We start from the raw sequence: 16520 nt of genomic DNA, 5'->3' as shown, positions 1-16520 counted from the left end.
CAAGATGATGAAAGAGGGGGTAGAATCATATTAACTGCATAACTCCTCCCCAGAGAACTAGCCATGTAAAATCTCGGATTTAAGCCTACTGCAGCCTGCCTGCGGGCATATCTCTTCGAGGATGAATCACAAATGAGAAAGAATTGGCATATATTAGAGGCTAGGGGGTAACAGAACATTGCACGTGCATCCAGAAATACAAGGCAAAGTTGAATCCACTAAGACTTAAACTGGGTTAAGGAAACGTTGTCTTTAAAAGAAAACAACTTTAAAGCAACTACTTGAAAGTGAGAAAAGAGGAAGGAATGTTTAAAGGAAGATAAGAAGAGGATAAAAGGGGTGTGAAGTTAGGGAGCTCACCTGTTGAGGGACCAGCCCGTTGTATAGATGACAATGAGTAGCTTACAAGTTTCTTCTAGAGTTGACTAGGACGTACAAAAATATGAACTTCTATCTTTCTTCTTCTGAAACCCCGCGACGAAACCAGCGCCCGGGCCTATAAATGAGGGGGGTAGAACCGGCTACCGCGTCAGCTTGAGGATGTGGATGTCGTGTACGAGGACCAGCCTCGCACGCCTCAGAGAGATATACGTCTGTACGACACTGCGCTTCAAAGCTCAATTGAACGTCATTGATGCCGCCACTCCGTTAGATCATGGTTAGATGATGTACCCTCGTCCACCACCAGCACACAGGAGCAGGGATCCGCGCACACAAAATACGGACTTGCATAGAATAATTATACATAATGTGTATGCACACACGCACCAGCACGTACGTATAACACGAAGAAACTGGTACACACAGTGTCTCTGGCACAAGCAATGAGGTGCCAGAAAAGCTACCTCGCTGGTACAACACGTGTATTCATCCAAGCATACCGTTGACGCACACAGGCGTATTGACTTTCGGAGGATTCGATGCATGACGAAGAATGGGTTTCGTGAAGACACCATTTTGGTGATTTTGGTGTGTGTGTATGTGTATGTTTCTGTGTGTGTCTGTGTGTGTGTGAAGCCTCTTACAAGAATGTGAGTGTATGTGTGTATGTACGAGGAGGCGCCTCTACCGCTCGAAGAGGATCTGTGACGTCATTGCAGAAAGCTGTGGCTGCGCTCCGGATAGTGGCCCGTCTCTAAGCAGGTGCTGAGAGGGGGGAAAAAGAGAAGGGGGAGAGAGGGAGGCGGTTTCGATCGCACTACGACGTGAAAGTTGTCCCTCAGTTTTGGAGATGAAAGTGCTCCTTGCTCAAATAATGTTTTCAACCGTTATGTTCACCGCTTTGCTTCCCCCCCCCCCCCAACAAGTTGTCATGAACAGCCATAGCTAGGTGGAACTCCACGTATTTGACATAAGCAAGAGAAGGCCACGAGTATTTTAGTGTTAGCAGTGATAAATCTAATCGAAGATCTTAAAGTTTATAGGTGAATTTACTTAGACCAGGAAGTCAAGAACAATTCGTGGTACATCAAAATACCAATGATGACTTCGTCACCTGCTTGAAAACGTTTGGACATGCATCTAAAGAGAGCGAGAGGAGCGAGGGAAATGAAGAGGAGGGGGGGGGGGGCAGAAATAGAAATGCTACTTTGGCCTCATCTCACAAATGCCAAGGTAAAATGAAGGTTATTTGCTATTCAACTGCTATCAAAAGACACCGTGCAAGAATCTCTGCGCCGGATGAACAAAGAAATCACGCGCAATTGAAACTGTTGACATTAAGTGAGTCTACAGACTATTAATACATAACGTGGTCGTATTTGATCTACAAAAAAGCGACAACGATGTAAAGCACCACCAGCTAACTCCTCTATATATTATGAGGTTTAATGGGCCTGAGTCTCTTTCCTTGCTGTCATCTGATTGTTCTCTCTATCAGGTTTTCTTTCCTTCTTTCTTTTTTTCTTTCTTATCAAGCCTTTACAGTTGCTGGATGGAATGATGTCACCGATTTTTTTTTTATATTTGTCAATCCATTATTCTGTATCTTTTACTCATGAGCATATTATGATTGACTGTTCATATCCTAGACTCTGGGAGTAACGCTATGATGGTGATGATGATGATGATGATGATGACGACGACGACGACGATGTTGCTGCTGTTGCTGACCATTATATTGCTAATGATGATAATGAAAATGATAAGTTTTAATGTGTTTTTATGATAGCTAATATTTACATTCTAATATCTATTCTATTCAATATCTATTATGCTTGAAATGATTTTAGAGCATTATGCACTAAGGATTGCGATTGAAATCAGCCATTGATGATAAATTTGGTTCCTTGTCACTGGACATAAAATCTACGTTACTGGAATTAGAGTTCACTCAGGCTGCCGAACCACAAGTCAACGGTAGTGATTTCAAAAGCCAGTGCAAACAAAATTTCGCCACAAATGGGAATTCGGGGCTTTCTATTCTGTGAGCATGGTGCAGGCGATTGTTTGTGCATGGGAATGTCTGTATAGGTCTACAGCAAACTCAGTAACATCAGCAACAATGCACACAATGAAAACTACAATTACAAAAGCTGAGAGAGAGCTTTTTGTATAAATTATGCTGCGACGTGCATACGTCAGAACTTGAGGGTTGGAGTACGGTGTATGCATTTTTTTCCCGTTGGGCGCTGTAAGATATCCGATAGCTTCTGCGAACTTTGACCCCGTGCGGTACATACTTGCGGCAATTTCTAGGAAGTCAAATTGTGTGCACGTTGTATTCTTTTGCTGTCCCCAAGGAACGCAACCCATAATGTGGGCAATGTTCCCTCGAGGCTTCTTGAGAATGGCTTTGTGTTTTGTGTTTGTTTTTGTTATAACCAGCGTGTGTTGAGGATAATCCAACAAAGGCCCTATAATACCCCCCCCCCAACTGGGATACTGTTTGTTATTCTACATCAAACATAATAATTAAACTCATAATACATCTGATATTTCAGACAAAGTACTTTGAAAAACAGACAATGAAATATCGTGACTCAGACCATTATAACACTACATAAAATCAAGAGAACAGGTGTATGTACACACACCATTTTTTTATACTTGTATGATACTTGATTAACGGCATCAGGAAATCAGAAGTTAGAATGAGATGTACGAATGTTTCACACACACACACACGCACGCACACACACACACACACACACACACACACGCATACACAAACAAGCAAGCAAGAAAAAAAAACACTAAAACACACATAGACAAACAAACAAAACAAATAAACACAAAATCCCAATCAAATTGTGTAAATTGTGTAAATTAAAATTTCCCGAACGTTAGCATCAGGCTTTTGTCTCTTTTTCAAATCATTTTTTTATTTGCTCAGTTGCTTTGCTTGTTCAGTTATATATAGATAGTTATCTATCTATTCATTCCCTTCTGTAATTTTTCATATCTTTTAAGATTAAGCACTGCCGTGTTTCTAATTTTGCTGCACGGAACGAATTATGTAAGAATATTCCTGTAATTGAAATTCAAAATCGTGTAGCTATATGCGACGCCGGAATCCAGCAGACTCGGTGTCGTATACAATATGGACATGGATGTAAAATAAATGTTTCCTAAGCCGCATTCCCAGAATTATTATTATTGTTATTATTATCATTATTATTATTATTATTATTATTATTATTATTATTATTATTGTTATTATTATTATTATTATTATTATTATTGTTATTGTTGATATTGTTGTTATTATCATTATTATTATTATTATTATTATTATTATTATCATCGTCATCATTATTGATATTGTTATTATTATTATTATTATTATTATTATTATTATTATTATTATTATCATTGGTACTTTTATTACTATTGTTATTATCATTTGCTGTTTCACAACCAAACAAGCAAAACGCATTCTCTTTAAATAATCCCTCAAGTAATACTTCGTCCACATAAACACACTGCTCAATCAGTTGCAATAGCCATAATTGTTTGCTTCTACTTAGTACTGCCAATTCATTGTTTCTGCAACAAACATCCCATTCCCGACAAACTCAAAATTAATGACAAATAAAGCTGAGTGTTTAAGCAAAACTGAGAGAACCAGAAAAACGCAATCTGTTCATTTTCGAAGTAAACAGTAGTTGAGACAGTGATTCGCGAAACAGCACGTCTCAAGCGAGTACAGGATAATTATACTATTACTGTGGAATTTAGAAATTCAGAGAGGATCGCCGAATGTGCGTGCTTAAATGGCGACATCATTGGGGAAAATCAAAGGTTGTATACGGGGCCTTATCCCGGAAAGAGGGCGGGTGGTGGTGGGGGGGGGGGGGGGGGGGTAAGAAAAGGAAAAAGCCGGGGTAGGGTAAAAGTAAAGAAAATTTAGGAATTTTAAAGACAGTGGCACTTCCGGGTGGTGTCACGTTCACCATCACTTCAAACCACTGTATCAATAATATCGACAGCTTGGATGAAAATTCATTCAAGTTGAAAAAAAAAAATCGTTCAAATTTCTACTCGTCCATACACACTACAAAGACAAAATTTGTCCCTGAATTACAAGCAGTTGCACATTTTAAGAGCAAGAGAGGGAAAAGGGGGAAGGGGAGAGGGAAATGAACACACTACAGCTCATTTATTCCTATACTGTAGGAGTGTAGTTGCAATTATGTTGTAGTTGAATTAGGAACTGTGTGGGTTATACAGAAAAAGATCATCCATTCCTGTAGTGCGCGTTGCCTATATCATAGGTCCTACTCACACGATTTCTGTTTTCATTTTATTTTGTGTGCGTGTGTGTGTGTGTGTGTGTGTGTGTGTGTGTGTGTGTGTGTATGACGCAAATCTAACAGTAAGGCCGTCCTGTTGTCCTATGTAATCATGCATTATCAAAGAAGTGCATTTTTCTTCTCTTTGCCGTGAAAGACTGCGAGGAATTCGTCAATTTTTTACTGTCAGATAAAGTGTGGCCACGCAGCGGAATTTCAAGATCCCGCATAAGATGTGATCCCGCATAAGATGACACCGGGGAGAAGTAAATATAATAAGTAGCCGCTAGACACACAGCGATACATCACAGAGTGGAATATGACATCTAGGTGCTTAGGGAGGTTGTGCCAAGTTTCCAAATATCGTTTGTTCGAGTATACTTTTTTTCTGGGGGGGGGGGGGTTTAGGGGGAGGGTTAGTGGGAAGATAGAATGGATGATGGGAGAGAATATTTACTTGATTACTAGCAAAGCTTATATTGTACCCAGTTCCTCGCAACTGTTCAATCCCTACACTGTAAACGTATTAACTAGAGAAATGACAGTAGATAACAGACAACCCAGCTGCACAGAAACTTGCTGTAATTTCATTTTACAGTAAGTGACTGTGAGCAATTTCTACAGTAAATGTTTACTATTAATTGCACAAAATCTTACAGTAATTTACAGTGAAACTTACATGTACATTACTGTAAAACTTAGAGTAAACTACTGTGAAACTTTCTGAGAAACTTCCATCATTAACTGTAATGATATTGTATAATAATTTACTGTAAGATATTGTTCGATTAATAGTTATTTAACGTATTAGAATTTGTTGCTCACAGTTACTTTCTGTAAAATGAAATAACAGCATATTACTGTGTAGCTGGGTTGCCAGTAATTTACTGTAATTACTGTAACTTCCGTCTTACTGACGGGTTACGGGTGCGAACTTCGTCATCAATGTGATAAACAGTGATAAAGTCACATCAGAAAAACAGTGAACGCGAAGGCCCAAAGGTTCAAAGGAAGGGAAAACCACTCCAGGGCCTATTTTTGCACGGCAACTTATGAATTCAAAGGGACAAAATTACGTAGGTCCCAGGGCACGGGAGAGGGAAGAAGAAGAAGAAGAAGAAGACGACGACGAAGAAGAAGGAATAGGAATAGATCTAGAGGCAAAAAGAAGTGTGAGATAAAACTAGAACAAAAGTTTTCAGAACTTGAGGATAAAGTTCAAACGTGACCTGTGTATAAAGAGTGCCTCACGCTTATCGACCAGATAACCGAGTCTGACATCTCACGCAATAGGTTTTGAATTTTAATAATCGTCCGCCTAATAGACCAAAGCTTATGAAGATTATCACATTTTAAAGGAGTTGAAGCCGAATCTTAAGTTGAGTTGTATTACGTCGTCTCTGTAGGGCTTACAAGATCAATTGTTAACACTCTTCCCTTTCTATCTTTCCATTTGACCGTTAGATCCTAAAAACTGACATGCAGTCAGGGATGGCGGGGGGGGGGGGGGGGGGGTGGGGTGAGTTCTTGAGAAAGCGGTGGGAGAGAATATCAAGTATTTTACATGCAAATAGCAGATTGCGATACTTTTAGGGAGTCTTGCGGCTAGAATCGCCCGCCAAATCTCCCTGAGGGTTCGCGCATGATAATCTGTCTTATGACCGCTCAGGGGCTGTTAAAATTCGCCTCAGCGGCAGGGCAGGGACTTAGCAGGGATTCACGAGCCACCTCTCAAACCTCGACACCCGACGAGTTTAGAGCCGGGGCATCTCGAAGCGAAGAGGGGTGCAAAAAAGCCAGCTATAAAGCGTCGCTACTTATCATAATACTCAGCACTCGAGATGTACTATACACGCTGATGGCGAGCCGAGTGTGTGGGGTTTTGCAAAATGTGTGTACTGGCGTCTGCGTCTGTGCCTGTCGTGTGAATGCTAGATGTACGGGAATGTGTTCACTTGGATACGTGTATGCATGAGATATAAATTCATCTTGTGTGTGTGCGTGTGCGTGTGTGTGTGTGTGTGTGTGTGTGTATGTGTGTGTGTGTGTGTGTGTGTGTGTGTGTGTGTGTGTGTGTGTGATGCATCTTGGACGCAGAGGCGGTGCCCTTCTCTTGAACTCTATGGGGTAAATTTGAATATTTCTCCTCCGCTCGTCTGCACCCAGACTCGTTTCAGGACGCTGGCGGACGAGGCGGTGAAGAAGGTGACTATCACAAAATCATGAGTATCTCGATGTTTTAATATTTGCAGACCAACTGAAATAATTCACATCACGTGAGAGACTGAGACAGATATATATATAGAGAGAGAGAGTAAGAGGGGAGGGGAAATGGACGGTGGTGATGTCATTCGGTCTTTAAAAAAATGCATATATTTGTGACAAAATATCACTTTTGATGGTCACATTTCCGTCCTGTTAAGTTGAATAAACTGCAACTACGGAAGAAAAGAAACATTGGGTAATTAACAAAGAGCAGTAAGATTGTACACAAATGATATGTTACTGCAGATATTGAAGGGCAGAAATTTGTCCCTTTCTTCATTCCTTTTTTTACCAACGTAAATGGCGCCCCAATCATTTCATTTTGAGATAGAATTAGAAGTATACACTGATTGATTTTGGTAAAGCAATAATTATATAATTACTGGGGTGTTGTTCACAGTTATGGTCTTTGATATCGGATATGAAATAGTACCATTGTGGGTGATGTTCGTAATTCTGGAGGCTTGTTAATCCGAAAATGAAATAAGATTCGTAATTTCGAAGTGTCATCAATCCGAAAATTGAATAAGATTCGTTGTTCCGAAGGTTCACCATTCCAAAATATGGATAGATATAGATAGATAGTGAGTGTGAAGGTGAAAATGGCGATAGAAGTGTACACTCTGCAGGCCTTTTCGATACTCAAATCGTGCATCTTTTCGCAATCCATCAAGAACAGTACCTTACTTTACACACTCCTGGATATAACGTCGGCGACCATCCGAACCGTCGTATCTGTCAGCGGCGTGCGAGAACACGTTTTCGAGAAAAACGCGTTTGAAGTTTGGTGGTCCTTTGAAGTCTAGTGTAAAGAAATTTCTTGCTTTTATTCCCGATCTTTTTATATGAAAGGAAAGGCAAATTCCAGACGATTCGTATAATATATGTATTTAAAATCATGTATGAATAAAACTAATGCTACGTTCACAAAAAGAAAGGCCTCCGCACAGGAAGAGTCGAAAAACAGGTATACGACGGTTCGGAGATCGCACTCTCAGTACGCGCGGTCATCCGAACTGACGTATCGGGGTGATACGTCAGTTTGCTGAACGCGCGTACCGAAAGTGCGATCTCCGAACCGACGTATCCTATTCTTATAACACGCGCGTCTATGCGATATGCATGGTTACGTGGTATTTATCTGTAAAACGAGTGATTTCGTGCATATTTTTGTGTGAATGCAACAATTCTGTGTCATAATTTCATAAGATGTAGTACAAATATGTCCAAGGTCTAGTTTTGGCATGCATGATGAAACACTGGTAGGGGAGGGGGAGATTCCTCTGCAGATTTTTTGTTTGTTTGTTTTGTTTTGTTTTGTTTTTTGACATGAATTACGCTTCAGGCATCAGACGAGAGTTCCTTTGATGTAAAAAACAAACAAACAGACAGACAGACAAACAAACAATCAAAAAACCCACTCCATGTTTAGGTCACATTATCTTTGATCAGTTTGTATCTAATTTGTATCACGCAAAAAGTGGTTATACATGTATTGTGAAAGAGGTGGGGCCTATGAAATTATTGCTTTTTCATTGCAGCCTGCCTCTTCTTTTTCCTCTCATTTCATCTTCTCACTGCTCTCCTCCACCTCTTCTCTTTCCCTTGCAATGCTTTAACCCTCTCTCCCACTCTCCAATACTGTAAACAAAAACCAAAATCACACATCCAAGCCTTGCTATTCTTTGTGATAATTCATGCCGCAATCATGACTGCAATGACCTAACTTTCATTCTTTCTAAGCTGCCATGATGAATACTGTACATTTTAACCCATGAATAAAGATTTTCTTTTATAGCTTACATGCATGGCAGACATAATTCATGATCATTCAGTTGGGTAAAACTCAATTATCAGCTCATCAGAAATAACGTGCAAAAAATTTACTTGGCCACACGTCTGTCTCACATTATTGTTTTTTTTATATAATTATACATGTATATACGTTCAGGACTCTGAAACAGATGCAAATTAATTTTCTACGCAGAAACATCCACACACACAAACATGGATTGTACTTGTTCACACAAATAATAAAAGGTGTATTGTCCTACAGACTTAAATGATATTCAAGTAGTACTATGAATATCATTTCACTTCCAATTATATATGCTGACATTTTAGTGTGCATAATATTATGATTTCCTCACGATATGAGATCACAGTACATAGAAGAGAAAAACAAAACAAAACAAAGAAAGTGAGTCTTGAGACAAGGCTGCATTAAAATGCAGCAATATCTATTTCAAAATCAATCCATATCTCACATCCAAAAAGAAAAGAAAAGGAATGAACATGTCCTTAAATACAATGGTAAAATTTCATTAAAAATTTTTGAATTTACAGAATGATCAAGATGTCTGTGGTAAAATAGATATTGATTTATTCATTGATAATGAACATGTCCTTTAATACAATGGTTACATTTCCTCGAACATTTTTAAATGTACAAATCAAAATGTCTTTGGTTAAATAGATATTGATCTAAATCAATTGTTAAACCGATTTTAACATGAGAAAATTGTACACAATACAGTTTATATTGAAAAACATTCTGAAACATTCATCAGATGGAAGTGGCTTAAAGCAGAAGGCCAATTTCCTCCTAATATTAGTGAATCTCTAATAACTCAGGTCTTAGGGCTAAAAAAAAAGTACATTGTATGATTTGAGTTGTTATTATGTGCATGTTTGGGATTGTACTTTCATTTCGATATAACGGTAATATCTATGCAACGGTCCTACAGAAATCAAATCACATTTGGAAGGAGGAATAAAGCTGTTACATGTACATCTTTCACATGAAAAAATATGACAATTATTGTTAAAGAAATATCAAAGCTTATTATGATATCATAGAATATTTAATAGCTATAGAATAGACAAATCATAACATGGCGAATTGTGGTGGGGAGATAGTGCGGAGTGATAAATTATCAAAAATTTGAATACATAGACTAAATTGTTATGGCATGCACAAACAACTGTAGGCACCATAGGCAAGCAATAATTAGTGAGAAGTTGGTCAGAGCTGACATTTTGCTGGGATGGATCTGATGGTGCTTCATTGTTCAATTCTGGTACAAAGTGTGTATTGGTATCTCTTGAATGCAGTCCATGTCCTTGGTGATGCCAACTGGAAATGAAGAAAACAAAAAGGAAAACAAGATACATATGGTGCATAAATATTACATTTGTTTTATCATATTTATCAAAAGACTGAATTTATCATTTCTTTGAAAGGACAAGATGTCATCCAGCTTACAACTCATGGTGGATCCATGCGAGGACATATGGGGTGTAAGATGCCCTTATTGTTTTTGTTTTTTTAACAAAATATCAACAGAGAAAACTGGAGGACGTGCGTGTGGTTCCCCCCCCCCCCCCCCGACACACACTTTACAGAATTCCTGGACCCACCACTGACAACTGCAAAAAAAAATAATGGTACATATTAGCCAGGATGCTACATTCTATGCTTGTGTATAGTTGATGTCATTCTTTTTATTTGTTATTATATGACAGCAATAGCATCATTTATTCCGGATTACTAATGGTTATTCCAACAAGATTGAGTCAGCAATATCTGGTTGGGTTTCCAGATTAGATTAAGTGCTTTACAAACACTCACCAGTGAGAAGTTGCAGGTCAGAGATGACATTCTGCGGGATGGATCTGACGGTGATTCATTGTTCAATACTAGCATTGGTATCTCTTGAATGCAGTCCATGTCCTTGGTGATGCCAACTGGAAATGAAGAAACAAAAAGAAAAACAAATGCATATGGTGCACAAACATTTTATTTGTTTCCATCATATTTATTGAAAGATTGACTTTATAATTTCTTTTACTAAGATTAACCTTTTAATAGCACAATTTTCAGGTAGCCCTTTGTAAATGTCCACAAACAAGAATTTTTTTTTGCCCAGCAGTGATCGGACAGATTGGTGATCTGCATCAATGCAAAAGCAGTCAAACGGTACATGCATCCTCATTTGAAAATTGCTCATAGATTATCACTCAGCTTGGAAGGTCCAGGTACAAATGGCAGACAAGCTACATTCTCCAGTTGTGTGTTAGCCATTTGCTACAATATGACAAGAAGGATAACATGTCATCCAGATTGCAACCAGTGGTTAATTCATGTGGGGCACATCAGGTTAAGATGCCCTTTATTTTTGTCTTTTTTTTAACAAAAGAAATAAACAGAAAAACTGGAGGACGTGCGTGTGGTCCCCCCCCCCCCCCAACTTTCACAGAATTCCTGGACACACCCCTGACAACACAAAAACTGGTACATGGTAGCCAGGATGCTACATTCTTTGCTTGTGTGTAGTTTATGTCATCCTTTTTAATTGCTATTAAAGTGTATAAGACAGCAATAGCATCATTTAATCTTAATTACTGATGGATATTCCAACAAGATTAATGCAGCAATATCTGGTTGGGTTTCCCAACAAGATTAAGGCTTTACAAATACTCACCAGTGAGAAGTTGGTCAGAGCTGACATTGCTTCGTTGTTCAATTCTGGTACTGGTATCTCGTGAATGCAGTCCATGTCCTTGGTGATGCCAACTGGAAATGGAGAAAACATAAAGAAAAAGAAAATACACATGGTGCATAACTATTACATTTTTTTTTTAAATCATATTTATTGAAAGATTGACTTTATCATTTCTTTCAAAGGACAAAATGTCATCCAGATTACAACCCATGGTGGATCCATGCGAGGACACATAGGGTTTAAGATGCCCCCCTTTTTTTAACAAAAAAATTAACAGAGAAAAACTGGAGGACATGCGTGTGGTCCCCCCCCCCCCCCCCCAATTTGCAGAATTCCTGGACCCACCCCTGAAAACTGCAAAAAATACTGGTACATGGGAGCCAGGATGCTACATTCTATGCTTGTGTATAGTTGATGTCATTCTTTTTATTTGCTATTATATGGCAACAATAGCGTCATTTAATCCGGATGACTAAGGGATATTCCATTAGGATTGATTCAGCAATATCTGGTTGGGTTTCCCAAAAAGGTTAAGGCTGTACTAACACTCACCATTGAGAAGTTGGTCAGAGCTGACATTCTGCTGGGGTGAATCTGACGGTGCTCCTTCATTGTTCAATACTAGCATTGGTATCTCGGGAAGGCAGCTGATGTCTTTTTTTATGCCAACTGTAAATGAGGAAAACAAAATATACATAGCCTATGTTTATTTCATTGTTTCTATCAGGTTTTTTTTAAAGATTGAATTTATCTTTTTTATATTAAGATTAACCTTTTAATACCACAATTTTCAGAAAGCCCTATTTAAATGTCCACAAACAAGAGGGGTTTTTTTGCCCATCAGCAGAGATCGGACAGACTGGTGATCTACATTAATGCAAAAGTAGTCAAACGGTACATGCATCCTCATTTGAGAATTGCTCATAGATTAATTATCACTCTGCTTGGAAGGTCCAGGTACAATTTGCAGACAAGCTACATTCTCCAGTTGTGTGTTAGCCATTTGCTACAATATGACAAGAAGGATAACATGTCATCCAGATTGCAACCAGTGGTTGATTCATGTGGGGCACATCAGGTGTAAGATACCCTTTATTTTTGTCTTTGTTTTAAACAAAAGAAATGAACAGAAAAACTGGAGGACATGCGTGTGGTCCCCCCCCCCCCCAACTTCACAGAATTCCTGGACCCACCCCTGACAACTGCAAAAAACACTGGCACATCGTAGCCAGGATACTACATTCTTTGCTTGTGTGTAGTTTATGTCATCCTTTTTAATTGCTATTAAAGTGTATAAGACAGCAATAGCATCATTTAATCTTAATCACTATTATGGATATTCCAACAAGATTAATGCAGCAATATCTGGTTGGGTTTCCCAACAAGATTAAGGCTTTACAAACACTCACCAGTGAGAAGTTGGTCATAGCTGACATTTTGCTGGGATGGATCTCCTGGTGCTTCATTGTTCAATTCTGGTATTGGTATCTCGTGAATGCAGTCCATGTCCTTGGTGATGCCAACTGGAAATGAAGAAATCAAAAAGAAAAAGAAAATACACATGGTGCATAAATATTGCATTTTTTAAAAATCATATTTACTGAAAGATTGGCTTTATCATTTCTTTGTCATCCAGATTACAACCCATGGTGGATCCGCGCAGGGACACATGGGGTTTAAGATGCCCTTTTTTTAAACAAAAAATAAACAGAGAAAAACTGGAGGATGTGCATGTGTTCCCCCCACCCCCACCAATTTACAGAATTCCTTGACCCACCCCTGACAACTGCAAAAAATACTGGTGCATGGTAGCCAGGATGCTACAGTCTTTGCTTGTGTATAGTTGATGTCATTCTTTTTATTTGCTATTATATGACAGAAATAGCATAATTTAATCCGGATTACTAATTGATATTCCAACAAGATTGATTCAACCATATCTGCTTGGGTTTCTGAACAAGATTAAGGCTTTACAAACACTCACCATTGAGAAGTTGGTCAGAGCTGACATTCTGCTGGGATGGATCTAACGGTTCTCCTTCACTGTTCAATACTAGCATTGGTATCTCTAGAATGCAGCTGATGTCCTTTTTGATGCCAACTGTAAATGAGGAAAACAAAATATACATAGTGCATACATTTCACACTGTTACTATCCTATTTCTTTTTTTAAGATGATTTTTTTTAAAATCAAGATTAACCTTTTAATACCACATTTTCAGATAGCCCTATGTAAATGTCCACAAACAAGAGTTTTAATTTTGCCCATCAGCAGAGATCTGACAGACTGTGGTGATCTGCATTAAATGCAAAAGCAGTCAAGCGGTACATGCATCCTCTTTCCACAGTCAATTGCATGTGCTTATGAAGAATACAAAAACATTGGAAGTGAGGCACAAAAATAGCATTTGCTGATAGGCTTACAAACTCTTTTGTTACGTATAGGGCACCCGAATGGGGTCAGTAAGCCAAAATTCTTGAAACTCAGCCTTGCTGGCTACACACATAGATTTTCAGTTTTGCAGCAAAACAAGGCATTATAAAATTGGAAAAAGTAACTAACACAAAATACAAGCAGATGTGACACAGAAAAAGAAAAGAAACTGATAGAAGGTCTAATCTGTTCATTAAAGTTTTTTTTTTTTTCATAGGCATAACACAAATAAACATGAATTAAGGCTACACAAGTACACGCTCATGTCTTTATTGTGAAAACATGGTATACCAGGTTGTGCTGTCTATGAGTTGACACCATGAAAACCTTATATACCAGGCACTACTTCATTGCATTCATACAGTATGGAGTAAGCTACTTCTAACATTGCAGCACAGTTATGAAGTTATTAGAGACATTGAATAAACACACACACACTATATACTGTCCATACTTTTTACTACAAGTATGTATTCGTTTGTGTGCGCACAATCTTACCTAATTTCGCCAGGTTAATGTTGTCATCATCGTCATAATCAGAAGTATCATCTTCGTCACTGCTGGCTGTGGTGCTTGTGTTTCCATCATCGCTACTGCTTTCAGAATTCTTTCCCCCATACACAGCAGTAACTGTGCCTTTCCACAGTTTCCTGTGCCATCGCATTGACACACGAACTCCAAGTCGTGGGAAGCATGCCCTTCCTGAATTTCAGCTGATCAACAGCTACGGTATTCCTTGTACCATCTTTGTCCCAAAGGACTTCAACATCTGTTGGTTTCCCTGAGGACAAAGAGCTGTAACAAACAAAAACAAAAACATTCACTACAAGTGTATTAAAAATATATTTTTTAATTTTAGCAGAAATGTTTTACCTCAAGCCTATCTAGTGATCTATTTTTACATTGATCATAAAAATGCAAAGCACAATTCAACTCATATTATAAACGGATAGAGGGCGAAGATCCCCTGTGCTTATGGTACTGCAAAACTACTCTCTAGAATGTGTGGGCACCTATAGCCTAGCTAGGCTAGATCTGACAATTGGAACATTGCATTAAGACCTCAATTTATATATTTTAATTGTAGCTACATCAAGGTATTACCAATTACTATTAGATATCACAGGAGGGGCTTACTCAAGTACTGCCCTCTGACCTGTTAACACACTAAAGCCTTCATTACAGTGATTTCAATATTATGGAGACTTGGCACTCACAGCGACATAAAAATGCATGCGATAAAAATTCATACTCAGTACCGGTACCGTACAAAGCATTTGCAGTTGGCTAGATCTCTGAACAACACACACGTATTTATGGGCCAGCATAATTTAATCCTACTCCTAGAGTCCTAGGAATCCTAGTATCAGATGAATTTACAGACATTGGTAATTTATAATCGTTCATTTTACTATAGCCAGTACAGCATACTAGGCCCTTCTACTACTAGATCCTTGGCTTACATTGGCAAATTCACATGAGATACATTACACTCAGATTTGGGTGTTTTTCTTTGTGTGTGTTTGCAAGCTTGGGGCTCAATCGGCCATAAAAATATAAGTAAGTAGAACCTATCATCAGAGCTCTAGGGTCCTACACTCAATGATGAACCAGCGATTAGCGGCTCTAAATTGTTGGCTGTGACTACGTAACTTACTTAGACTCGTCTAGTAATCTCGTACTTTTTGTGGTAATTCCCAAACAACTCACCCTTAAGTGTTAACAGTTTGGCATTGCCCACACCCACTACGTATGAGGTCCATATATGGACCATAAGCACATAAAGCCAACTCAATGCGATCATTGTGAACGTTGTTTTCTTCTAGATTAGTAAGGGTCTATGATTTTAAACCCTACTAGAGTATCCCTTTGTACCAACATATTTATCTATACACAGGACTACACCTAACAACACGACGAAATATTTGGGGAAACCCACGACAATCTGCGTATTTATCTTGACAAGTGACAATCTTATGGATAGAACTTGCTTGGGTCTGTTCATTTTAATTGAAATCGCATGATTTCATAGCTACTCATAATAAAACTCACCGGTCCTGGGGAGGGTCCAGTTGACGCTCCATCGTCTGCTTCTGCCAGTTCTGGCTGATCCGGGGCGATACGACACCTTCTTTGAACGCGACTCGAAGTTTCGCGTCCACCCGAACCGACGTATAGCGATACGTCGGTTCGGATGAACGCCTTCAGCCAATTCGCGTTCAGGCAAAATGACGTATATCAAATTTCTCTGTTAAAAACACAAAATCCGGTTCCAAAATTTTGTGAGTAGAAAGAGTGTGTGCTGGGCTTTCTTAAAACGGCAAAATCTGAAATTCGAAAAATTTACCGAATTTTGACATATACGACGGTTCGGATGGTCGTCGACGATAAGTTCTCAATGCCTTCCCAATGTCCTTCCCAAAATGTTAATTGGATGCGTGAAATTCTTTAGAAGTATACACTAATTGATTTTGGTACAGCAATATATAATTACTGGGGTGTTGTTCACAGTTATGGTCTTTGATAACGGATAAGAAGTAGTACCATTGTGGGTGATGTTCGTTATTCGGGAGGCTTGTTAAT

At 38.8% G+C, this 16520-nt stretch overlaps 1 protein-coding gene across 2 annotated transcripts; it reads right to left on the bottom strand.

The window, feature by feature from the left end:
- Nucleotides 1-10682: 10682 nt before the first annotated feature.
- Nucleotides 10683-16063, bottom strand: LOC139711937 (uncharacterized). Of its 2 annotated transcripts, XM_071623783.1 has the most exons (6): nt 15990-16063; nt 14436-14732; nt 13488-13604; nt 12913-13026; nt 11483-11574; nt 10683-10745 (listed from the first exon to the last, which is right to left on the bottom strand). In XM_071623783.1, exons 2-6 carry the CDS (start codon nt 14599-14601, stop codon nt 10698-10700), a joined length of 537 nt encoding a protein of 178 aa, XP_071479884.1. In that variant the 5' UTR covers nt 14602-14732; nt 15990-16063; the 3' UTR covers nt 10683-10697. The 2 variants fall into 2 exon arrangements, with proteins under 2 accessions (XP_071479884.1, XP_071479886.1); XM_071623785.1 differs by lacking the exon at nt 15990-16063 and having other exon boundaries at nt 14436-14802.
- Between the last annotated feature and the right edge of the window lie 457 nt (nt 16064-16520).

This window comes from Diadema antillarum, unplaced genomic scaffold (genome assembly GCF_040938485.1).
Source record: "Diadema antillarum isolate AM-2024a unplaced genomic scaffold, OU_Dant_1.0 seq00001737_RagTag, whole genome shotgun sequence".
NCBI lineage: Eukaryota > Metazoa > Echinodermata > Echinoidea > Diadematoida > Diadematidae > Diadema > Diadema antillarum.
Note: the sequence above shows the minus strand (reverse complement) of the source record. Positions and strands in the feature narration are given on the sequence as shown.

Coding starts and splice junctions, on each gene's coding strand:
- LOC139711937 (XM_071623783.1), bottom strand. CDS start 14,601: ATGCGATGGCACAGGAAACTGTGGAAAGGCACAGTTACTGCTGTGTAT. Junction 13,605..14,435: donor CATTAACCTGGCGAAATTAG/GTAAGATTGTGC, acceptor CCTCATTTACAG/TTGGCATCAAAAAGGACATC. Junction 13,027..13,487: donor CTCTGACCAACTTCTCAATG/GTGAGTGTTTGT, acceptor CTTCATTTCCAG/TTGGCATCACCAAGGACATG.